The sequence below is a fragment of the Carcharhinus amblyrhynchos genome, chromosome 7, assembly GCF_965287045.1.
Source record: "Carcharhinus amblyrhynchos chromosome 7, sCarAmb.v2.hapA, whole genome shotgun sequence".
Classification (NCBI taxonomy): domain Eukaryota; kingdom Metazoa; phylum Chordata; class Chondrichthyes; order Carcharhiniformes; family Carcharhinidae; genus Carcharhinus; species Carcharhinus amblyrhynchos.
Genome location: NC_137330.1, coordinates 105,087,677 through 105,113,983, shown reverse-complemented (window position 1 = coordinate 105,113,983; position 26,307 = coordinate 105,087,677). Strand labels below are relative to the sequence as shown.

The 26,307-nt window shown below is 46.2% G+C and overlaps 1 protein-coding gene across 1 annotated transcript in view; it reads left to right on the top strand.

The window, feature by feature from the left end:
• The window catches only part of mettl24 (methyltransferase like 24), a 111,012-nt gene that overhangs the window by 25,757 nt on the left and 58,948 nt on the right, over positions 1 to 26,307 (top strand). Inside the window, exon 2 of the mRNA XM_080193383.1 lies at positions 4,246 to 4,344. Within this exon, the coding sequence (XP_080049509.1) occupies positions 4,246 to 4,344 (99 nt within the window). The remainder of the gene's footprint in view (positions 1 to 4,245; positions 4,345 to 26,307) is intronic.

The following is a 26,307-nucleotide window of genomic DNA, read 5'->3' as shown; positions in this document are numbered from 1 at the left end:
GAAATGTAAACTAAAAATTCCAGAAGTGCTCGGCAAGATTAAGCTGCTGTTTCTGTGGGGGAGAGAGAAGGAGTTAATGTTTCAGATTGATGACCTTCCCACAGCATCGCAGTGATACTGTAACAAAGCTTCATCAGTCTAAGGGGGGATTTTATGGATGCTACAAGGATCAGAAACGTGGCGAGCTACATTATTAATTGGGTGGGAGCCAAGCTTTTCCTTTCCCAATTTTGCATGTGTCTGTGAGTTGGATTTCATGTCTTCTGGGGGCTGCATTCTAATAATTCACTTGCGTGCCATGAATCCTCATTAAAACTTTTCATAATTAAGTCCTGATAGAGTTCGCGGCACATGAGACCCTGAGGCGGCCGATTCACACTCGTTTATAGGTGGTGTGCCCCAAAGGCCTTTGCGCAGTTGTGTCCTGGTTCAGTGGTTTTCTTCATTAATCTCTACAACACAAGGGGGGTGGGGGTGGGGGCACGGGAGCAGGAGAATGGCAGCTTGAACACAGGCTTGGGAGAGCTGAGGGCGAGGGGATGATTCTAGAATGGTGTCGGGGCAGAGAGCAGTGGAAGAAGGATTCAAGGGACGAAAGTAGGTGGGGTCGAGGGATAGGGGAGCAAAGTGGGAAGGCCCCGGTGTCCTGGGTGTGGTAGGGAGTTAGTCAAGGTGAGAAAATGATGGATCTAAAGGTCTGTGTCAGTATTGCCCCAAGAGTTAGTTGTCCCCGTGTCTGCATGGGTTTCCTTCAGGTGCTCCAGCTTCCTCCCAGACTCTCAAGATGTATGGGTGAGGTGGATTGGTCATGCTATATTGTCCCTCAGTGTCCCAAGATGTCTAGGTTAGATTGATTAGCTATGGGAAATGTGTGAGATTATGGGTAGAGGGCCTGGGTAAGATACTCTATCAGACAGTCAGTGCAGACTTGGGCCGAATGGCCTCCTCTGCAGTGTAGGGATTCTATGATTAATATTCACACCCCTTCACATCATTCTGGTAGGAAACTGTTTGATGAAAGATTTTAATTTCTTTCTCAATGTCCTGAACAGACAGGTCTTTGACCAGCACCAAGTACCTTTAAACTAAGATAAGCAACCAGCACACTGTATTTTTGTTTCACAAACAGGAAGAGTTAGAGTAAACTGCACTGAAAACTTGCTTTTTATTTCCCAACAGTACAAACAGATTTTTGCAGCTGTTGTTCCCCATTGACCTTATTCACTGTTTAGACATTCATTCAGGTTGGCTTAATTATTGTTTCCACTGGGGTGGAGGAGTGAATTAGGGTTGGCTAGCTGGCCAGATGCAGAGAGAGCAATGACTCAGTTATACTTTGTACAGAGATGGTTTCCACTAGCAAGGCAGTCAGTTGGAATTACTGAATCAGGACTGGATGAATCAGGGTACAAGGGGGACTGCTGCATTTTCCTGACCCAAACTGAACTTTCTAATGGTAACTCTGTAGCAGATTGAATTCTCTGTCTGCCCTCCTGACTGGACATCAAGAATCCCATGACACTGTTCAAAGAGAAGTAAGGGTCTTCTCTCTGGTGTCCTGGCCAATATTTACCCCTGCGCAACATCGAAACAGATTGTCTAGTCATTTATCGCATTTGTATTTGTGGGAGCTTGCTGTGCACAAATTGGCTGCCTAATTTCCTAAATTGCAACAGTGACAACACTTTAAAAAAATTACTTAATTGTCTTTAACGTACGCCGCAGTGACTGATTGATTCTATCGAAATGGAAATTCTTTATTTTTCAAGTGAATGACAGCTGATTGCCATCCCCCAGCACCTGAGTAACAGGTCAGATAACTTCACAAACTGCTGGAAATCATGCGCTTGACATTTAATGGTAAATGTTTGTGCGTTTATAAGCTGATCAGCATAGCTTTGTGCTCAGAAAATAGATGCTAAACTAAATTGCACTGTGATGGAATCCATTGTGGATATTTAGATGGAAGTATTCTCACTCTGAGTCAGAATGGTTTAAACCCCCACCCCAGAGACTAGAACACAAAATCTAGGATGACGCTTCTGAGCTGTTACTGAGGTGGAGCTGTATTGTCAGAGATGCTGGCTTTCAGTGTGATTCTGTACAGTAACCCATCCTGTCTACCCAAGAGGAAAGACACAGACAAACGTAACAGTATCTCCCATTGTTTCTTCTCCCCTGTGGTGAGATTGTCCTGTGAACAGGAATTCACTAGGCCCAGCCTACATTCCTGAGAGTTTAGAAGAATGAAATTTGATTGAATTGAAAGATATAAAATTCTTTTGGTGTTTGTCAGTTCTGTTGTTTCTCTCCCCACACCTAGTGATGCACAAGGCAGACTTCCATTGGTTTCCATGGCTAGTTTGTCCTGGAACAGTTCTGTAGCTGCTCTGACAAAGAGTCATCCAGACTCAAAACATTAGCTCCCTTCTCTCTCCACAGATGCTGTGTTTTTCCAGGAGGAGGCCATTCGGCCCTTCGAGCCTGCTCTGCCTTTCATTACAAGGCATGGTTTCATCCAACTCAGTAACCTGATCCTGCCTTCCCTTCCTATCCTTTGGATACCACTTTACCCCAAGAGCTACACCTAAGTGCTTCCTGAAAACAGTGGAATTTCCCCGACAAGCCCTGGGAATTGTAGGGGGCAGAACATGGACCACACAAAGGCCTACTGACCCCAGGCAGGAATTTTCAGCCTTGGCTGGAACGTGGCTGGAAAATCCCACCCACAATGCTTTCTGTGGTGGTGAATTCCCTAGGCTGCCCATTCTCCGGGTGAAGAAATTTTTCCTCATCTCTGTCCTAAATGGTCTACCTTGTATCCTCAAACCATTTGCTGATGCCTCATCTTTGAGAGAGCTCTCTCACCCCATTGTACTCCCTTCCACTTTCCCTCCAGCCCGTGGCGATTTTCCCCTTGAGAAGTTCTCCAATTCCAGTTCAAAAGTCATTATTGAATCTGTTTTCACCACGCTGCAGGGTAGTCCATCCCAGATTATTTTTGATTTGATTTATTATTGTCACACGTATCGGGATACAGTGAAAAGTATTGTTTCTTGCGCGCTACACGGACAAAGTATACCATTCCAAGAGAAGGAAAGAAGATTGCGCAGAATGCAGTGTTACAGTCAAGCTAGGGTGTTGAGAAAGATCAATTTAATGCAAGGTGAGTCCATTCAAAAGTCTGATGGCAGCAGGGAAGAAGCTGTTCTTGAGTCAGTTGGTACGTGTCCTCAGACTTCTGTATCTTTTTCCTGAAGGAAGAAGGTGGAAGAGAAAATGTTGGGGGTGTGAGGGGTCCCTAATTATGCTGGCTGCTTTGCCGAGGCAGCAGGAAGTGTAGACAGATTATCACAGCTTTTTCTGGGAAGGGAAAGCTGTATGTTTGCAGGTATTTCTGACTGAGTGTTTGTATTCCAGAGATGACATAAGACACCATCTTTAGCAGTGACAGGATGCTGCTGCTCTCCACAGGATGTTAATCATCATCATAACGGCTGCTGCACTGTGTCAGTGTATCAGGAGGTTCTGTGCTATGGTCCAGCCAATCCCATACATATCATTATCACACTTCATTATAACAGTTCACTGTTATACTCGTGTCGGGATACAGTCGTATTATACTTGTATCGGGTTACAGTCTAAAACTTCTGGCTTCGGAATTGTTTCCTTCTGCCAGGATCATACAATCCCTATATGCAAAAGGAGGCCATTCAGCCCATCTACTCTGCACTGACCACAATCCCACCAGGCTTTTCTCCCGCAACCCTATATATTTACCCTGCCAATCCCTCTGATACTGAGGGTCAGTTTAACATGGCCAATCAACCTGACCCACACTTCTTTGGACTGTGGGAGGAAACCGGAGCATCCGGAGGAAACCCATGCAGACACTCAAGCTGGGAATTGAACCCAGGTCCCTGGCGCTGTGAGGCAGCAATACTGACCATCGTGCCACCCACGAATAATTACCTCAATGGAGATGTGGGAAGGCAAATGAAGCAAAATTGGTCATTTACAGGGAAGCTGTCTAACTGCAAGCTAAAGAATCCTCTTGCAATGTCCCAGCTATGCAAAATACTCAGGTTCAGTGAAGTACTTTGAGAAAGTAACCTTACTTCAGGTAGGAGGTAAGCCAACCACATGGCAGTTGTGAGGACTAAGTTACAAACAATCATTGATAATGCAGCGAATGGTTGCTAGGTTTTGCACCCACACTAACTGTGGTCCCTCTTCCTTTGATAGTTTCCTCGGTGGCACATTGAACTCCAACCCTGGGCCAGTCCGCAGCACTCACTGGAGGAGGAGGCTGCCCGCTTCCTGGCCTATATCAGCAGCTCTCAGGTAAGTGACCGCCACTCCCATGAATATCTGACCATTAGGAGCAGCCATCAGCAAAAGCAGTCAGAGTAAGAAGCAACTTGCATTCATATAGCGCCTTTTGTAACCTCAAAGATATCCTGAAGTTCTTCACAAGTAGAGAGTTGTTAAGCCTTTCCACGTAGTTATGTAAGGAAGTGTGGCAGATGATTCGGGTGCACAGTAAATCAGACAGCTTTGCTCTTTCACCTGCTGTAGATTTTTTGCAGTCTTTTTGCCAACTTAGGCAGCATCAGTCCCAGGCGCTGCTGATTGTCACATTTCCATCCTCTAGCTGTGACTCCCTGTGACTTGATTCAACTACCATTCCCCCCGCCTCCCCACCCCCCCCCACCCCCGCAGTTGCCATACTCCACCCACCCCCCCCTCCAAATCCCCTGGACCCTTTACTCAGGGGAAGTGTTAACGCCCTGACATTCTGATGCTCACAGCTGGCAGTGGTAGCAATGGGGAATGGACTGACAGTAGATGCCCTCAAACTGACAGCCAGTGTCTGACTGGGGAGTGTGTGTGGGCTGGCTGGCAACTGGCTGCTGCAGAATAGATGATGGCCGGTGGCTGGTTGCAAAGGGGTTGGCGGTAGATTAGCTGCTGGGCTGGGTGCTGCTGCTGGGCTGGGTGCTGGGCTGGGTGCTGGGCTGGGCTGGGTGCTGCCGCTGGGCTGGGTGCTGGGCTGGGTGCTGCTGCTGGGCTGGGTGCTGGGCTGGGTGCTGGGCTGGGCTGGGTGCTGCCGCTGGGCTGGGTGCTGCCTCTGGGCTGGGTGCTGCCGCTGGGCTGGGTGCTGCCTCTGGGCTGGGTGCTGGGCTGGGTGCTGCTGCTGGGCTGGGTGCTGCTGCTGGGCTGGGTGCTGCCGCTGGGCTGGGTGCTGCCTCTGGGCTGGGTGCTGCCGCTGGGCTGGGTGCTGGGCTGGGTGCTGCTGGGATGGGTGGTGGGCTGGGCTGGGTGCTGCTGGGATGGCTGCAGCTGGGCTGGGTGCTTCTGGGCTGGGTGGTGCCTCTGGACTGGGTGGTGCTGCTGGGCTGGATGGTGCTGCTGGGCTGGGCGCTGCTGCTGGGCTGGGCGATGCCAGGCTTGGGGAGGGTGGGGGGGGGCGGGTTGGTGGCACAGCCGGGCTGAGCGCCGATGAGTAACTGTGAACCTGTGAATGGGGAGGCGATGGTCTAATGGTACAATCGCTAGACTGTTAAACCAGAAACTCAGCTAACGTTCTGGGGATTCGGGGTTGAGTCCCACCACGGCAGATGGTGGAATTTGAATTCAGTAAAAAAAAATCTGAAATTAGGAATCTACTGATGACCACGAAACCATTGTTGGAAAATCCCACCGGGTTTACTAAAGTCCTTTAGGGAAGGAAATCTGCCATCCTTACCTTGTCTGGCCTGTGACTCCCGAGTCACAGCAATGTGGTTGACTCTGAACTAGGGATGGGCAATTGGCTAAGATCAAGTGTAGTATCAACATGCTGCACTTGGTTGAAGTCATTTGGTTACATTTCAGCTTCATTTGAAGCAATTTTTTAAAGCGGCATCGCGGCCATTTGGCTAAGATGCAAATTAGATCAAGCCTTGGAGGAGGAGCTACACCTACTCCAATCAGCTTGGATCATGTAGATCAAGTCCAAGACAGGAGGTGAGAGCCCTGTCTTGTCAGCTTGGATCGGGAATGTCCCAACTTGTTGGGACTCTGAATCGGGTTTAATTTGACTTGATTGGATTGGAATAAAGTTTAAAAAAAAATAAATGCAGTGATGCCCAAGTCCACGAATCAATCAAAAAAAGAACCTGCTGGAATGGTTGTGAATTCTTGGCTCCATGTGGTGTCATAACAGTGGGTTAAGCAGCTGTGTGTTAAGTAGGGTCACTACACCATATTATATCTGAATTTACCTGAAGTTATTTAAAACTGACAGATTAAATATGATTTTGGCACCTTTATGTCCACTGAGGACTGGGCTCGTGTGCAATTAATAATGTTCTTCAATTGTACATTTTAATTAGAGCTCTCTGTAAAAGGACCTGGGAATATTAAGAATTCTGTTTTGGACTCTGCTAAATAAAGACCCAGGCCTTCTTCAGGGCTTTCCAGCCATGTTTGAATTCAGATTGACTGGGTGGCAGTTTGATTCTGTCTAATTAGATATTTCTGTGTCAAATCTTTTGCTACACTGCACAAATTTTCTCTAAATGGATTAAATTGCAGCAGCAAATATGATTGGATCTGGTGTGTCAGAATACCAAATGAGCCTGGATTGTGTGGCGCTTTCTCCCATCCTTCTTTCCAAGTGCCTCTCCTAGCTATTCCTCAGCCTAAGACCAGATTTAATGAAGGGACAGTTTGTAATCTTAGCAAGTGGCCGAAATGGTTTTGCAAAAAGCCAGAATAGTGGACAAAATTATGAGGGACATAAGAACATAAGAACATAAGAAATAGGAGCAGGAGTAGGTAGGAAGAAACGCTTCCCATTCATAGAGGGTTCAATAACCGGGGGCACGGGTTTAAGGTCGGGGCTGGAGATTTAGCGGTGATTTGAGGAGAATACTTTTTCACCCAGAGGGTGGTGGCAATCTGGAATTCACTGTCTGAAAGGGTGGTAGAGGCTAGAACCCTCACAACATTTCAGAAGCATTCAGATGAACACTTGAAACACCACAGCATACAAGGCTACAGACCAAATGCTGGAAAATGGGATTAGAATAGATAGGTGCTTGATGGTCGGTTCAGATATGATGGGCCGAAGAGCCTCTTCCTATGTTGTAAAACTCTATAACTCTATAACAAAGAAACCATTTCCCAAAACTGTCCTTCCATCTCTGGGTTTGGATCTCGGCAGAGAATAATGAGGCGAAGATTCCTCTCCTCTCCAGCTCAATGAAACACATTGAGGTTGGTGGATCCGAGTGTTCATTAGGAGGTGGACTGGGCTGGCTGCTGAGGAGTAAATGTGAACCTGTGAATGGGGAGACAATGGCCTGGTTGTATTATTGCTCGACTATTAATCCAGAAACTCAGCTAATGTTCTGGGGACCCAGGTTCAAATCCCACCACGGCAGATGATGGGATTTGAATTCTATTAAACAAATCTAGAATTAGCAATCCACTAATGACCATAAAACCATTGTCAATTGTTGGAAAAACCCATCTGATTCACTAATGTCCTTTAGGGAAGGAAATCAGCATTCTTACTTGGTCTAGCTGAACATGGGGCAGCATGGTGGCACAGTGGTTAGCACTGCTGCCTCACAGCTCCAGGGACCTGGGTTCGATTCCCGACTTGGGTCACCGTCTGTGTGGAGTCTGCACGTTCTCCATGTGTCTGCGTGGGTTCCCTCTGGGTGCTCCGGTTTCCTCCCACTGTACAAAGATGTGTGGTTAGGTTGATAGGACATGCTAAGTTAACCCTTAGTGTCCCAAGATGTGATAGATTAGGGGGATTAGCCGGGTAACTCAGCGGAGAGAAGGCCTGGATTGCTGTGTATGTGTGCCAAGACCCCATTGAGCACAAAAGATGCAACCCTCAGGTTTTAACACAATGGTAACTGGGTCTTCCGGGAGGATTGATGCATGGTGGCTGGCCACTCCTAATCAGGGACAGAATTCAAACTTACCAACACCATTTGAGAACCTGGCAGCAGCTTCTGAGCTGGGATGTTAAAGTTAAAAATTAAAGTTTATTTATTAGTCACAAGTAGGCTTACATTAACACTGCAACAAAGTTACTGTGAAATTCCTGTAGTTGCCACATTATGGCGTCTGTTCAGATCAATGCACCTAATCAACACATCTTTCAGACTGTGGGTGGGAACTGGAGCACCTAGAGGAAACCCACACAGATACAGGGAGAATGTGCAAACTCCACACAGACAGTGACCCAAGCCAGGAATTGAACCCCAGGTCCCTGGTGCTGTGAGGCAGCAGTGCTAACCACTGTGCCACCGTAACTTGCCGCAGAGGGTAAGGCTGGATAGATAAGATCCTCTTGGCGGGTGAAATAGCAACTGGCAGTATTTTCTTTTTAAGATGTTTTGCATCAAATGGAGGCCACTAACCCTATTTTCTGAACATTTGCCTTGAGTATTGTGCAGTTGTACATCTCAGCCCCAGGTGCAGCTTGGTCTGGAACCTCTGCTGTGTGAACTGTGTGATCTCATGATTTGATTCAAAGAGCCAAGGGCATGAGATAACCAGTTTCTGAATTGTTCCAATTGCAAGATGAGGCCAGAGAGGCCAAGGAGCGGTGAGGTCCAGTGAGGCAGATGAGGAGGTTTTCTGCTGCTGTTGGTGACGTCCTGACTGAAAGATTACCAGAAATGATGACCAGCTCCTTCTCTATGTTCCGATGGTGTTTGCAGAAGACCAAAAGATACAGGAGCAGAATTAGGCTCGTGGAATCTGCTCCGCCAATCAATCATGGCTGATAAGTTTCTTAACCCCATTCTCCTGCTTTTCCCCGAAACCTTTGATCCCCTATCTAGGTGCATTGGCCATGCTAAATTCTCCCTTGTTGTACTCAAACAGGCGCCAGAGTGTGGTGACAAGGTGATTTTTACAGTAACTTGTAAACCTGCTTGTGACACTAATAAAGTTTAATCTTCATCTCTGTCTTAAATACAGTCAATGACCTGGTCTTTTGCGGCAATGAATTCCACAGATTCACCACCCTCTGGCTGAAGAAATTCCTCCTCATCTCAGTTCTAAAGGGTCATCCCTTTACTCTGAGGCTGTGCCCTCGAAGTGTGGATCTGAGCATTTATCCTCTCCCTCCACTGAGACCATCGGGGGTTTCTGAGAGGTGTTTAAATGGGTATCTCTTGTCCCTGAGCAGCTCGCAGGTAACTCTGCTTTGAGGTGTGAAGTGATTAGACTGTCACAGGCGTGAGCTTCAACATGCACATCAGACTTCTGTGTCTGCCAGGCAAACACCTTAACACAAATACTGTGAACAAAGCCTTTCACACGAGTTATTAGAGAGCTGCTGTGAGCACTGGCCACTTTTTAGTTATTTAACTGTCAAGTCTTCAGCCCCCTCAATTGTCAGTTTCACTGGTGGCTTCCAAAAAGCTGAGGAAGCTTGTGTACCCACAGCTAAACAACTGGAACCCATGTTAATGTCGCTATAACTGAGTGACTGACATGTCCAAATTGATCACTCTCCTCGCATGAGGGGCTTGTTCACACTCTGTCTAACACACTGTCTACAATTGTGGATTGGAGTTGGCTTCCTGACCTGCTCACCTGAGATATAACTCCCTCCAACCCCGACCCCACTCCACTCTCCCAACACTTGCACACAAGCCCACGTGCTCACTTTTGTCTCTGGTGAATGAGCATTGTGTATAATCAGTTCAACTTGGGATTTGTGGGGTGACCTCATAACATCTGAATTTTTAGATCATGAACACACGTCCTCATGAACATTTAAGAAGCATTTAGATGAGCATTTGAAATGCCACAGCAAACAAGTCTACCAAGTGCTGGAAAATGGGATTAGAAGAGATAGGTACTTGATGGCCGGTGAAGGACCTCTTTTTGCGCTGGAAGAGTCTCTGGGCAGGAGTTTCTGGCTGCGCTCTTTCCAAAAATGGAGAATTCCACCTGAGCTCAATGGGCCTAAGATGTGTGGGTTAGGTGGATTGGCCATGCTAAATTGCCCCTTAGTATCCTGGGATACATAGGTTAGAGGGATTAGTGGGGTAAATATTTGGGGTGAAGGGGATAGGGTCTGGGTGGGATTGTTGTTGGTGCAGACTCGATGGGCTGAATGGCCCTCTTTCTGCACTGTAGGGATTTTACGATTTCTATGATTCTATGATCTTTGCATGGTCTGCCTCCTGCCCGCTACAATTCCCATGGCGGACAGGACAGGAAAACTACCCCCCCCTCCCTGACTCGTCTCTATCACTTCAGTTTGAGTGGGTTGCAGCAGTGCACTCTCGATATGCAGTGCTTCACTTTATTGGTGAGTGAGGTTAAAATGAAAGGTTTGGGCCTGTTTCATTGCACTGTGCTGGTTTTTCCCTGTCATCCTCGAATCTCTCCTTGCCAGCTCTGTAATAGAAAGCTACATTCCTGTTGCATGGCTCAGCAGCATCGGACTAAGAATGAGTTATTGCAACAGCTGGTGGGTGAAATCGTAGGGAGTGGATTCTGGCGACAGGATTAGCATTGGCAAGTGCCTTCGCATCTGCGTACTATCAGCTTCAGACACTGCTCTGGATAACACGTATCACTAAAGACATATCACTGGGGTGAGTGCCATTGTCTGATTCAGACTTATTTCATTGTGGCCTCATACACAAACAGCAGTTGGCTGCGTGGCAGAGTAACCCATCCATCCTCTCAGACATGCTCCACCATTTCACTAGTTCATTTACCTTTGCTTCGTTCATGGGATGTGGGCATCATTGACTGGGCCGTCTCTAATTGCCTTTGGACTGAATGGCAGGCTAGGCATTTAAGAGTCAACCACGTTGCTGTTGATCTGGACTCACACGTTGATCAGACTAGACAAGGATGGAAGGTTTCCTCCCCTAGAGGAGATGAGTGAGGGTAAGTGAGATGCATGAGGGCATGGATAGGTATAGGTTTTGGAGGGAGTATGAGGCAGTATGACAGGCACTTTTTGGGATTGGATGTGGGGTTTATAATGGGGATGGTCAAATCTCCTTTGATGAAGGCCAGCATTCCAAATTTGCCTTCCTAATTGCTCTCGGTCACTGCTTTTCGGGAGCATAGTGTAGAACATGTGCGAGATTCGAGATAAACTCACCAAAGTTTGCTGCCCATCAGAGATCCCTGTGAGTGTGCAGTGGTACAGCTGCACTGAGCTACGGGACTATTTTCACTATCACAGATAATCATAGAATCCCTACAGTGCAAAAGGAGGCCATTAGACCCACCCTGTCTGCACAGACCACAATCCCACCCAGGCCCTATTCCCCTAACCCTACATATTTACCCTGCTAATCCCCTGATACTGAGGGAGAATTTAATGTGCCCAATCAAAGTAACCCACAAATCTTTGGACTATGGGAGGGAACCAGAGCACCTGAAGAAACCCACACACACACACATGGGGAGAACATGCAGACTTCGCACAGACAGTGTCCCAAGGCCGGAATCGAACCCAGGTCCCTGGGTCTGTGAGGCAGCAGTGCTAACCACTGTGCCACCATGGTGTTAGGGTCCTGCACTGGTGTTCCACTTTAGATTTCTCCATCGTAGGCTGTTGTTTTTTTATTTCATTTGCTTAGCAACTTTAAATCCTTGTAAGACTAAACCTGCTTGTTGCTTTACACCATGTGAGATCCATTTCTCCTTAGGAATGAAGCAATGTAATAACAGCCGGGAATTAATTTCAACCATTTTGCTGGATTTTAGAGATTAAGGTGACGAGATGATCCCCTGACACTTTCTGCTGAATTGCCCATTGTAACCCACAGTTGGGTATTGGGTCTAAACTGGCGGTGCTGCGGGTGATCACAGCTAACGGGACAAATGCAAGCCAAATATGGAAATGTGTGTAAACTCCACCCAGAGATGCTGATGGCAAGGTTTGGTGAAGAATGATAAGAGCGCCCTGAGAAACCTAAAATTATCGTCTGGGAGCTGAAGCTTGCTTTGAAGAGCCTGTGGGACTACGGAGTACTCCCTCAACAAGGAGAGAGGCATGGGAAGAAGGAGTACAGCAGTTCAGCGCAGTTAGAGCAGACTGAAGCTGGCAGGGTACCAGAACCAGATGAAGCCAATTTTAAAGGATTGCAGATGAAGAGATTGTGTTTAAATATCAAGAGGGACGTGGAACCTCCAATACAAAGCAACAGAGCAGTTTGATTGTGGCAGAAACTCAGGGGGATTGTGTTCCTGTGGCCTGGAATTTTCCAATCGGTCTAAAATGCTAAAGTTTATTTGTTAGTCACAAGTCGGCTAACATTAACGCTGTAATGAAGTTACTGTGAAATTCCCCTAGTGCCTGTTTTGGTCACCGCACCTCACCAGTACGTTTTTTGGACTGTGGGAGGAAATCCACATAGACATGGGGAGAACATGCAAACTCCACACACAGTGACCCAAGCCAGGAATCGAACACAGGTCCCTGGTGCTGTGAAGCAGCAGTGCTAAGCACTGTGCTACCGTGCCTTCAGATATTTTGACTGTGAAATAGGAGGGGCACGACTGGTGTTCACCTTCCATAATGGGCATTGCTTGTGCTGCGATACTTATGGTGCCCCGGCCTTGGTGAATCCATTGCAGGTAACGGGGATGGTTCTCAGCTTGCCCTCAGTGTGGTGAGGAGCAGCTGGGCCATTGACTGCCAGTCTCATTCACATTCAAACTTACCCAAAGTCTTTTTGATTAGATCCCTGGCAGAGACAGAAATCTTTTTCTCCCATCAGTTTGATTTTGGATTCAAACTGGAGTCTCAGAGGTGCAAGGACAGAGCAGGAAGCCACTTTGCCACTCAGCCCCATGTTCAAAAGTAAAGAAGTATTGGAGCTGAAAGGTGGTTTATAATTTCAAATCTAAAGCCCATTAGCATTGGAAGTGCTTTGGAATGCCAATATGTAATAGACACAGGTTCCTTTTCCTTTCCTTTTCAAAGTAGACCAGCTTATAGTATCATTAGTCACTTCTTTCAGCTGGATTTAATTTATTACATATGCACTTCAGAGCAGGCAGCTGGCTGACCATTGTGTAACCCTGTATGTTTAATAAGAAAATGTTCAGAGGCCAACAGAAAGGAAATGGCAGGAGATGAACTGCAATTGGCTGTGGGGTGGTGGAGAGTAATCTTACCTACGCCGGGAATCTTGACAAAACCAGAGCTCAGCTTCAGGGAATTGAATAAAACACTTCCAGGTACAGTAGGAAAGCAGGGTTAGGAGCCAGTCGGAAACAGACAGAGCATCAATCTGAAGGTATCTTTTTTTATATACCTGATTTTAACATCGTTAGTAGCTGCTGCAAACCGTCAGCTCCAGAGCTTCCCTGGCTGAGAATACTGATTGCAGTGTGTTATAGTGCTGTAGTCCTCTGATCTAAGCTCAAGTCCTGTGGCAGCCAAGTGTAAGGCTGTGCTCCCAAAGGGTCTTTTGCCAATGTCACTTTGAATGAGTTAACATCAGGAACACATGCCCTGGTTTTAACTTCTTTCTTGACCAATGACCACTCCAGGGGAGGCCATGGCTAAGTGGTATTATCGCTAGACTATTAAACCAGCAAACTCAGCTAATGTTCTGGGGACCTGGATTTGAATCCTGCTACAGCAGATGGTGGAATTTGAATTCAATAAAAAAAATCTGGAATTAAGAATCTACTAATGACCACGAAGCCATTGTCAGAAAATCCCATCTGGTTCACTAATGTCCTTTTGGAAAGGAAATCTGCTATCTTTACCTGGTCTGGCCTACATGTGACTCCAGAGCCACAGCAATGTGGTTGACTCTCAACTGCCCTTTACCAAGTCATTTGAAAGACGACTAGGGATGGGCAATAAATGCTGGCCAACCAGTGACACCAATGTCCCACGAATGAAGGAAATAAATCCAGCAGGGCAGTTAAAATGAGAACAGCGACTTAACCCCCTTAACTTCATTCATTTCCCTTCAGTCCCCATATAAATTAGCCAATTTTTGGGTTCCCGGAAAATGTTGCTGCAATTAAGGCCATTAGTGTGTAAGCAGACTGATTCATTGTTGGTAGGTTGCAGTTTTTGAATAATTATACAACCTCCAAACATATTGGCTACTGAAGAAGCCAAGTTCAGAGCTGGCGCAATTTTTTTTTATATTTGTTCATGGGCGTCGCTGCCTGGCCAGCATTTATTGCCAATCCCTAGTTGCCCTTGGACAAACAGAACTAGATCACTCAGCATCTGGCGTGAATTGTACCTGAGTCTGGGTGCGAAGATATTCCTTTTCCTTGAGCCTGGAAGACTGTGACTGTTGAAAGAATTTACAATAATAATTGTATCAGTATCGCAGTAAAGCTGCCACTCTTTCCTGAACTGCATATGTTTCTATTTTCAAAACATCTGCTACTCTTCACGCTGAGCCCAGACTATTTTTCTTGTGCCAACATATGCAACCCATAGACGTGCTCTTGTTCCCAGTGCCAAGCTGTGCCCAATGGTGCACAGTGCCCAACGATCAATAAACCCTCTAACAACAGAGTGGATAGTCAGAAGCTTTATCCCAGTCAATTAGGAGGGGGCATTGGTTTAAGGTGCGAGGGGCAAGGTTTAGAGGAGATGTACGAGGCAAGTGTTTTACATAATGTGTAGTCGTCCATTTTGGCAGAACCAACGGGATGAACGAGTACACTATCAAGGGCAGAAGTCTGAGTAGTGTTGAAGAGCAGAAGGATCTAGGGGTCCGGGTCCACAGGACTCTTAAATCGGCCTCGCAGGTGGAGGAGGTGGTCAAGAAGGCGTATGGTGTACTGGCCTTCATTAATCGAGGGATTGAGTTTAGGAGTCGGGAGGTAATGCTGCAACTTTATAAGACCCTTGTCAGGCCTCATTTGGAGTACTGTGCGCAGTTCTGGTCGCCTCACTATAGGAAGGACGTAGAAGCTATTGAGAGGGTACAGAGGAGATTTACAAGGATGTTGCCTGGACTGGGAGGCATGCCTTATGAAGTTAGGTTGAGGGAGCTGGGACTCTTTTCCCTGGAGAGACGAAGGTTAAGAGGCGACCTGATAGAAGTTTACAAAATGTTGAGAGGAATAGATAGGGTGGACTCTCAGAGGCTATTTCCCCGGGTTGAAATGGTCGCTACGAGAGGACACAGATTTAAGGTGCGGGGAGGCAAGTACAGAAGTGATGTTAGGGGTAAGTTTTTCACTCAGAGGGTGGTGAGTGAATGGAATCGGCTGCCATCAGTGGTGGTGGAGGCGAACTCGCTGGGGTCTTTTAAAAGACTTCTGGATGAGTATATGGGGTTTAATGAGATTGAGGGTTATAGATAGGTCTGTAGGTTGGTAGGTGTTGATGTGATCGGCGCAACTCGTGGGCCGAAGGGCCTGTTTGTGCTGTAGTGTTCTATGTTCTATGTTCTATAGGGGGTGGTGGGTGCCTGGAACTTGGTGCCGGGGGGAGTAGTGGAAGCAGATACGATAGTTACTTTTAAGCAGCGGCAGGATAAATACATGAATAGGATGGGAATAGAGGGATATGGTCCCCAGAAGGGTAGGGGGTTTTAGTTCTGATAGGCAGCATGGTCAGTGAGGGCTTAGAGGGCCGAAGGGTCTGTTCCTATGCTGTAATTTTCTTTATTCTTTGTTTTTGTTCTTCGTTAATGAGCAATGTGCAGGGATTTTACTGCATCTCACATCACATCAGACAACGGGTAATATTGACTGTCCTGGATACTTTTGTAATGAGCTAAGTGATCTATGAAAGAGGATTATTTGTGATGAGGGCTAAATAATGAAGCAAATTGTAAAAGCAAAATACTGAAAGCAGCCAAAATCAGCAGCCTGGAACCAATTCAAAGAGAGTTACATCAACATATCAACCAAACGAGAAAACCTGTTTTCTGAATATTATAGAATCAACACTGAAAGAGACCATTTAGCCCATTGCACTACTGCTATCTCTTCCATAGAAGCTGCCTAATCTAAATCAGTTGTCCAGCTCTTTCCATTTTGTTATATATTTAAGTGGTTGCATAATTGCTTTAAGAGCATGAGTGAATAGTGATGTCATTAGGGAGTTGCACAGGCTGCTGTTTTAGTTTCAGTTTGTTCTCTATACAGGCAAGAGGCCCTAGAATAAATCTGTTGTTGTTAGTTTGAATTTACGTGCTCAGACCACATTCTTTTCTTTATGTTTAAAACACACAGCCCCTGAAATAGTATATTACATCTACATTCCTCTATATATATTCTTCTTTTTCAAGTACTTATCCAATTTCCTTTTTACAAATGAGCTAAAATCATTGTCGCACATTCACCAAGACCAATGAGAGAATGGGCTTCAGATTAAACATCCAGAAAACCAATCTGCTCCTGCCACACAGCAGTGCTTCCTAACCATCAAGATCCATGGTGAGCCCTTGGACAATGTGGATCATCTCCTATAGCTCTGCTGCCTCCTCTTGGCAGGAGCAGACATCGGTGAGAAATCCAGCATCAACTCCAATGCTTCAGTGCAGTCTTTGCCTGCCTGAGGAACAAAGTATTCGAAGACTGAGACCTCAAATCCAGCATTAAGTTCATGGTCTATAGAGCAGCCATGACTCCCACTCTCCAAATGCATCAGAAACATGGACGATGTACAGCAGCCCCTCAAATCCCTGGAGAGATATCACCAATGTTGCCCACACAAAATCCGACAAACCCACTGATGTACCAAAGCGAGTATCCTTTCCCAAGCCAAAATCCTCAGTAGACACACTGGTTATGCTCAGTCAGCAGTAATGAACAGGCCACATTGTCCGCATGCTTGATACAAAACTCTTGAAAAAAGTGCGGTACTCTAAGCCCCGCAATGCCAAGCGATCACTAGGGTGGCAGAGAGAACACTACGAAGATGCTCATAGAATCCTGACAGTGTAGAAGAGGCCATTTGGCCCATTGAGTCTGCACCAACTCTCTGGCAGAGTATCATACCAGGCCCTCTCTTCGTAACTCCACATGTTTACAATGGTTAATCCATTTAACCTATATCTTGGAATACTAACAGACAATTTAGCATGGCCAATCCACCTAACCTGCAAATCTTTGGACTGTGAAAGGAAACCGGAGCACCCAGAGGAAACACACACAAACACGGGAAAAATGTGCAAACTCCATACAGACAGTGCCCCAAAGCTAGCATTGAACCTGAGTCCCTGGAACTTTGAAGCAGCAGTGCTAACCATTGTGCCACCATGCTACCCCACTGTCCTGACACTCTGAAAGCCTCCCTAAATAAATGCGACATCCTCATTGAAACGTGGGAGTCACTTGCCTTAGAACACGCAAACTGGAGAAGAAGCATTCTTACAGTGTCAGGAATCTGGGTTCAATTCAGGTCACTATCTATGTGCAGTTTTCACATTCTCCCCATGTTGCATGGGTTTCCTTCAGGTGCTCCAGTTTCCTTCCAGAGCCCAAAGATGCATGGATTAGGTGGATTGGCCATGCTAACTTTTCCCTTTGTGTCCTTACTGACCCTTCTGCCAATGGGAACAGTTTATCCATATGTTTTCAATCAAAACACCTCATAATTTTGAACGCCTCTATTAATTTGTCTCTGCCATCAGGAGAACAATCCTGACATCTTGCATCTCTGTCCAGGATTGAAGTCCTGCATGCATGGTCCTATACTAGTGAATCACCCCTGTTACCCTTTTCCAGATACTTGTAACTTTATTAAGAGCAGTGTTCCTGTCATTGAGAATTCTCCAAATTACAAAATATGTTCATTTCTTCATTTCAATTGACTTTTTGTTCTCCAGGGGGAATGTGATTCTTTCTTACAGTGGAGTTACTGCTCTCTTGTCATGTGTGCACCAGGAAAATGACATTGTCGTCTTTGGGGGCTTAATTGGCATGGAGCCCGCAGTTGACCAAGTGCCCGCAGAGAATGCTCACTGCCATTGATTCCTGGAACATTTGCAGTATTTTCTGAACCCTTTGGCAGTGTTCTCTCACCAGTCAGCACATTGTCATTACACCTTGTTTCCAGGCAACTCAGCAAACAAGTGGACTCTGTGCATTCTGCATTGCTTCTTCCCAAACTAAACACAACATTCTTTCTCTTGAAAGCTGATTGAAATCTACTTTGGGTCCCATCAACAGCAGCATTCCGAGCTGCCAATCCCAAGGGAGGATTGCCAAAACATTCATCCATTTGCTTCAAATTTCATAGTTTATAATCATCTTTGTACCAGACACTAGAGTGGCCTTCATTCAGTAGTGACTAACATTGTGATGAGCTGAGGGATCTGTCTTCTCTGGTGACATGAGTCAGGAGTGTGATGGAATACTCTCCATTTGCCTGGATGAGTGCAGCTCCAACAACACTCAAAAAGCTCAACACAATCCAGGATAAAGTATCTCACTTGATTGGCACCCTATTCACCACCTCCAACATCCACTCCCTTCACCACCAGCAGCACACAGTGGCAGCAATGTGCACCATCTACAAAATCCACTGCAGGAACTCATCAAGGCTGCTTCGATAGCACTTTGCAAACCCATGACTTCGACATCCGTAAGGACAAAGGTAGCAGATACATGGCAACACCCGCCACCACCTGCAAGTTCCCCTCCAAACCACTCACCATCCTGACTTGGAATTAAATCACTGTTTTCATGTTGTTCCCTTGTTTAAAAAAGGAAACAGGGATAATCCAGGAAATTACAGGCCACTGAACCTGACGTTAGTGCTGGGGAAGCTTTTGGAGAAGATACTGGGGGACAGGATATATGCACATTTGGAAGAAAATGGGCTAGTTAGTGAGAGGCAACATGGTTTTGTACAGGGAAGGACACGTCTCACCAACTTTATTGAGTTTTTTGAAGAGATGACAAAAATAATTGATGAGAGAAGGGCTGTGGATATAGTTTATATAGACTTTAGTAAGGCATTTAACAAGGTTCCGCATGGCAGACTGGTACAAAAATTAAAATCGCATGGGATTCAGTGTAGGCTGGCTAGATGGATACAGACTGGCTTGGTTATAGAAGACAGAGAGTGGTAGCGGAAGGGTATTTTTCAGAATTGAGATCTTTAGCTAGTGGTATTCCGTAGGGGTCAATGCTGGGACCTCTATTTTTGTGATACATATAACTGATCTGGAGGAAAATGTACGGGGTATGATTCGTAAGTTTGCAGATGACACAAAGATTGGTGGAGTTGCTGCTAGTCTCAGGAATTGTCAGAAGATATAGTAGGATACAGATAGATTGGAGACTTGGGCACAGAAATGGCAGATGGAGTTTAATCTGGACAAATGTGAGGTGATGCATTTTGGAGGCTCAAATTTAGATGTGAATTATATTGCAAATAACAGAACCCTTAGGAATGGGCAGCACGGTGGCATAGCGGTTAGCACTGTTGCCTCATAGCACCAGGATCCCAGGTTCAATTCCCGGTAGGGTTATTGTCTGTGTGGAGTTTGCACTTTCTCCTGTGTCTGCATGTGTCCCTTCCAGGTGCTCTGGTTTCCTCCCATAGTTCAAAGATTTGCAGGTTAGGTTAACTGGCCATGCTACATTGATCCTAGTGTCAGGTGGATTCACAGGGTAAATGCATGCAGTTACAGGAGTGGGACCTGGGTGAGATTTTGGTTGGTACAGATTCAATGGGCCAAACGGCCCTCTTCTGTACTGTAGGGATTCTATGAACATTAACATTCAGAGGGATCTGGACGTGCAGGTCCACAGTTCCCTAAAGGTGGCAACACAGGTAGCCAAGGTGATTAAGAAGGCCTACGGCATGCTTGCCTTCATCAGCTGGGCCATTGAGCACAAGAGTTGGGAAATCAGCTATATAAAGCCTTGGTTGGGTTGCATTTGCTTGCAGCTCTGGTCACCACACTACCAGAAGGATATGGAAGCTTTGGAGAGAGTGCAAAGAGGGTTCACCAGGATGTTGCCTGGTCTTGAGGGTGTTGACTATGGGGAAAGGTTAAATAAACTAAAATTGTTTTCACTGGAAAGACGGAGGCTGAGGGAGACCTGAGAGAAGTCTACAAAATTATGGGAGGCATAGACAGGGTGAATAGTCAAAGGCTTTTTCCCAGGGTGGAAGTGTCAATTACAATGGGGCACAGGTTCAAGGTGAGAGGGGGAAAGTTTAAGGGAGACACGCAGGGGAAATTTTTCATGCAGAGAGTGGCGGGTGCCTGGAAAGTGTCACCAGAGGAGGTGGTGTAAAGCAGGCACATTAGCAACATTTAAGAGGCATCATGATGGGTACATGAATAGGGAGGAAATAGAGGGATATGGACTGAGTAAGGGTTTTTCTTTAGTTTTGTTAGGGCATCATGAATGGCACAGGCTTGGAGGGCCAAATGGCATGTTACTGTGCTGTACTTTTCTTTGTTCTTTGTTTATAGTCACTGGGTCAAAATCCTGGAACTCCCTCCCAAACAGCACTGCGGGTGTACCTACACCACATGGACTGCAGCAGTTCAAGAAGGCAGCTTGCCACCACCAACTGAAGGGCAACTAAGAATAAGCAATTAAAATGGTGACCTATCCAGTGGTGCCCAGGACCTGTGAAAGAATATGTTTTAAAGATGAACCTGCTAACATCATCCAGAATGATAGCCACCATCACTTCTCCTTAATAGAATAGACCTGATTTTTCTTTTGTGATGGAAGGGATAATGTTTGTGAAGGTAAACTGTTCATATGTACAGCTCAGAAATATACCTCCATCAACTAAAATGTGCTTGATCCAATCTTACAACACAGATCGCAGCAGATCGAGAAGGTGGTTTACCATCACCCACCTTCTCGAGGGCCACTGGGGATGGGGAATAAATACCAGCCCTGCCAACGCACTGAGAATGAATTAAAAAGAAAGTGTAGGGAGATGTGGGTTTGATTGATCTAAAGCCCACGTACTCTTTCAAACAGTGTCCCTTGATCCTACTCTTGGCTGTAATGCAACTAATTACCTCTTGAATCCATTAGCCTCTATTAACTTTCTAACTTATTCCTGATAAATTCTAAAAGCATTCATCCTAATTTTCATTAAAATTTAGCTGTACAATCACATTCAGATGTGATAAACGCTGAATTAATTAGTTTGAAGCCTGAGAAATAGAATTCCTACAGTGCAGAAGAAGGCCATTCAGCCCACTGAGTCTGCACCAACTCGCTGGCAGAGTATTCCATCCAGGCCCCTATCCCTGTAACCCCACATATTTACCCCATTAACCTACACATCTTAGGACACTAAGGTGCAAATTGCCATGGCCAAACCAACTTACCTGCAATTCTATGGACTGTGAGAGGAAACTGGAGCACCCGGAGGAAACTCACGCAGACACGGAGAGAATGTGCAAACCCCACACAGCCAATGACCCAAGCTGGGAATTGAACTGGGCCCCTGGCGCTGTGAGGCAGCAGTGTTGACCAATGTGCCACCATGCGTGCTTATTTCTAGCAAGACTAACATTCCCCATTCCAACTGCAGGGAATGCTCCCAGTACTTTTCCCCCTTTCTCTTATAATCTTTCATTATAATTACAGGGGGAGGCAATTGCCCAGTGGTCTTGTCCAGCCATTGTGCCATCGTGCTGCCACAGTGCTCTTTTGAAACACTAGGTTGGGTTTTAATACCTGGATTGGGGGTTAGGCTACAGTGTAAATTTAAAACATATCAAGCCAAAGCCCAAGCTGCCTTCAACTCTCCTCCTTCCAGGTTTAATGGAGGTGGTAAAAAGGCCTGGAGACCAATTAGCAGTTGAAATGTTTTAATAATACTGATAATTTCTGATCTAACCTGCTTTGCAGGTTTAACTGTGATTCTGACAAAGGGTCATCCAGACTCGAAACTTTGGCTCTATTCTCTCTCCGTAGATACCGTCTGAGATTTTCCAGCATTTTCTGTTAGTGATAACTGGCCTGTTGGGTTTCCTGGGTCCTTGGGAAAGATTTTAACTGAAGGTGGGACATCATCAAAGAGAAGGGAAGTAGTTTTGCAGCAGTGCTTGTGGGCTAGGAGGAGCAGGAGTGTCTCTTTCCAACCCCAAATCAGGCTAACTTCCAGGCAAGGAACCTGCATGCTGTGGAACTCCCTTCGCACTGGGCTGATGGGCTCAGTTTGGGTTCTGCCAGGGCCACTCAGCTCCTGGCCTCGCTACAGCCTTAAACATAGAAACATAAACTTGCCCCTTAGAGGGGGGATTAGAAGGGTAAATAACAGGAATAGGGCCTGGGCGGGATTGTAGTCGGAGCAAATTCAATGGATTGAATGGCTCCTTCTGCACTAGGGATTCTATGATTTCTATGATAAACATAGAAGATAGAAGCAGGAGGAGGCCATTCAATCCTTCGAGCCCTCCCTGCCATTCATCATGATCATGGCTAGAATCCCTCGTGCAGAAGGAGACCTAATCCTGCTTTTTCCCATAACCCTTGATCCCATTCACTCCAAGTGCTACATCTAACCGTCTCCTGAATACATTCAATGTTTTGACATCAACTACTTCCTGTGGTAATGAATTCCACAGGCTCACCACTCTTCGGATGAAGAAATTTCTCCCCATCTCCCTCCTAAAATGGTCAACCTCAAATTCTCAGATTGTGGCCCCTGGTTCTGGACTCCCGCACCATCGGGAACTTCCTCCCTGCATCTATCCTGTCTAGTCCTGTTAGAATTTTATAAGCCTCTCTGAGATCCCCCCTCATTCATCTGAACTCCAGTGAAAACATTCCTAATCTGATCAATCTGCCCTCATACATCAGTCCCACCATCCCCAGAGTCAGCCTGCTAAACCTTCATAGAATCATAGAATCCTACAGCGCAGAAGGAGGCCATTCAGTCCATTGAGTCCACACTGACCACAATCCCAGCCAGGCCCTATCCCCACAACCCCATGCATTTATCTTAGCTAGTCCCCCTGACACTACGGGGCAATCCACCTAACCTGCACATCTTTGGACTGCACTCTCTCAAAAACCTTGGTCCAAATATGGACAAAATAAGCTGAACTTGAGAGATGAGGTGATATCAGAGAAAATCCTAGCTATTGTTTCAAAAACCTGTGGAGATGGATAGGATGTGACTTCATCAAAAAGGCCAGATGAGGCTGAAAGGCCAGGAGACTGGCCTGCCAGCATCTGAAGCATTTGAGATTTCAATAACTGAGCACAAAAGCTGTGTGATGTGGGCTAGAAGCCCTCATTCTGACAAATTCCTGATCTCGCTGAGGATCACAGAGAGACACCAGAGAAGGACCAGAGAGGCAAGGTTTTATTCACAGAGGGTGATAAGTGCCTGGAACGCACTGCGAGAGGAGGTGGCAGAAGCAAATATGATAATAATGTTTAACAGGCATCTTGACAGATACATGAATAGGCAGGGAATAGAGGGAAACGGACTGCGTAGAGGCAAAAGGTTGTTAGTTTAGAAAGGCGTCATGTGTCAGCGCAACGTGGAGGGCCAAAGGGGCCTGTCCCTGTGCAGTACTGTTTCTTTATTCTTTGACCAGGTATTTTACTCTCGGTATGAACAAAAACTGGAGGCCTGGGCCCTGGGCAGCTCACAGACGTCCCCAGGCCGATCGTCGAGAAACAGACTGATTGAGGAGTGGGTGCAGATTCTCTTTTAGACCATGGGAGGTGTGAAATTCCCGAAACAAAGAGGGTGCCGCACACCCTCAGAAAATAAAAGGGGCAATGCCAGCGCATCTAAAATATTCCACCAGAGTCCTCTTGAAAATAACGACCAACAGAGGCGTGTAACTTTAAGGAAATAGGTCAGACACATAGTGCATGGATGGTGTTTTGCTTGCACTGCTTTCAAATGACAGCAAGTGTTTTGGCACCAGGTCCCACACATATGGAAAGTGCACTGCAATGAGGATTAAACAGAGATGCGAGCAGCCCTCACGATAACAGGCAACATCAGCTCCCAGTCAAAGTGCTTCCACGTGAATGAAACATGAGAAGCCAGCAGCATGAGGAGAAATAAACTACAGAAGTCTCTGGAAGGTCGACACGGTGATAGCATGGAAAAAGGAAAGAAAAACTGCCTTAAGGTTTCTTTAACTCTCAGCGCAAGATTATTCTGAGAAAGCTTATATGCTGCTCTGCAGCCTGGATGAAGCCCAAATGCAAAACATCTGGTGAATGTTGATAATCTCAATAGCCATCCTAGTGTCCTGACCTGTCTGCATCTGGAAACCCTCATTCACTCACCTCAGGAAGTTACAGGTCAAACTGCAGAGGGGAAAGCAGATGGCTCAGATGCAAAACCCTTTGCCAATATGATTGTGGCTGAATGATTCCATTCACTGGAGGCAATTCCAGCTGTAGTCATTCCAAATGCTGCTCCATTCCGGAACAGCTTTGGGAAGCTGTCTTGTCTTTAGACTGTTCTGAGTCTCAAGAGCATTGGACTGAAGAATTCAATGAACTACCTCAATCCCACTATCAAGTGAACATTAATCTGTGCTGTGATAAACCTGTGAAAAGGGTTTCTTGCTGTTTATGGGTTTTGATTTTAATTGGAGATTAATTGGACATTAGAGATATTCAACAAAGGTTATACATTATAGTGATTGTTTTGTTTCTTGTTTGTAATGGATAAAGTAGAGGTAATAAGCCGTGGATAACGAAGGAGGTGAAGGAAAGTGTTAAATTAAAAGCGGAGGCGTTTAGAGTAGCTAAGAGTAGTGGGCAAGAAGAGGATTGGGAGAGGTTTAAATGTCAACAAAGATTGACAAAGAAGTTGATAAAGAAGGGTAGGAGAAACTATGAAGCTGGGCTAGCGCTTAATATAAAAAAGGATTCCAAGATTTTTTATAAATATATAAAAAGGAAGGGGCTGGCTAGGGTGAACGTTGGTCCCTTAGAGGATGAGAAGGGGGACTTAGTGGTAGGGGATGGGGAAATGGCTGAGGTCTTGAATAACTTTTTTGTTTCGGTCTTCACGGAGGAGGACGTGAATAATTTGCCGGGTGTTAGCGATGGAAAGGTGGTAGGACTGGAGGGTCTCAATGACATTATTGTTACTAGAGAGGCGGTGCTCGACAGACTGGAGGGGCTGATTGTGGACAAGTCCCCAGGACTGGATGGAATGCATCCGAGGGTTCTGAAAGACATGGCGGAGGTGATAGTGGATGCCTTGGTGGTTATTTTCCAAACGTCGCTGGATTCCGGGGAAGTGCCGGAAGATTGGAAAACGGCTAATGTTACGCCGTTGTTTAAGAAGGGTGGCAGGCAAAAGGCAGGGAATTATAGGCCGGTTAGTTTAACGTCTGTTGTAAGTAAAATGTTAGAATCCGTCATCAAGGAGGAAATAGCGAGGCATCTTGAGGGGAATTGCTTGATAGAGCAGACACAGCACGGTTTCGTTAAGGGGAAGTCATGTCTGACAAATTTATTGGAGTTCTATGAGGATGTGTCTAGGGCGGTGGATAGAGGAGAGTCGGTGGATGTGGTCTCTCTTGATTTTCAGAAGGCGTCTGACAATGTACCTCACAAGAGGTTATTGCAGAAGGTAAGGGGGCATGGAGTTGGGGGTAGGGTGTTAGTGTGGATAGAGGATTGGTTGTCAAATAGGAGGCAGAGAGTGGGGGTTAATGGGTGCTATTCGGATTGGCGGTTGGTGACTAGTGGAGTGCCCCAGGGGTCGGTGCTGGGGCCTCAGCTATTTACCATTTATATAGATGATCTGGAGGAGGGAACCGAGTGTATAGTGTTGAAATTTGCTGATGACACCAAGATTGGTGGAACGGCAAATTGCGCGGAGGGTGTGGAGAGTCTGCAGAAGGATCTAGATAGGCTGGGCGAATGGGCCAGGAACTGGCAAATGGAATTTAATATTGGCAAGTGCGAGGTGGTCCACTTTGGTAGGAAGAATGGTAGGAAGGACTATTACTTACGTGGCGAAAAACTGCAGCAGGCGACGGTGCAGAGGGACCTCGGGGTCCTTGTGCATGAGTCGCAAAAACCCAGCCTGCAGGTGCAGCAGGTGGTCAGGAAGGCGAATGGGATGCTGGCCTTCATAGTGAGGGGGATTGAATGTAAAAGTAGGGAGGTCTTGCTGCAGCTGTGTAGGGCATTGGTGAGGCCGCAGCTGGAGTACTGTGCGCAGTTTTGGTCGCCGTACTTACGCAAGGATATTTTGGCCTTGGAGGGAGTGCAGAGGAGGTTTACTAGGCTGATACCGGAGTTGAGGGGGTTGAGCTATGAGGAGAGGCTGAATAAACTAGGCTTGTACTCGTTAGAGTTTAGAAGAATGAGGGGAGATCTCATTGA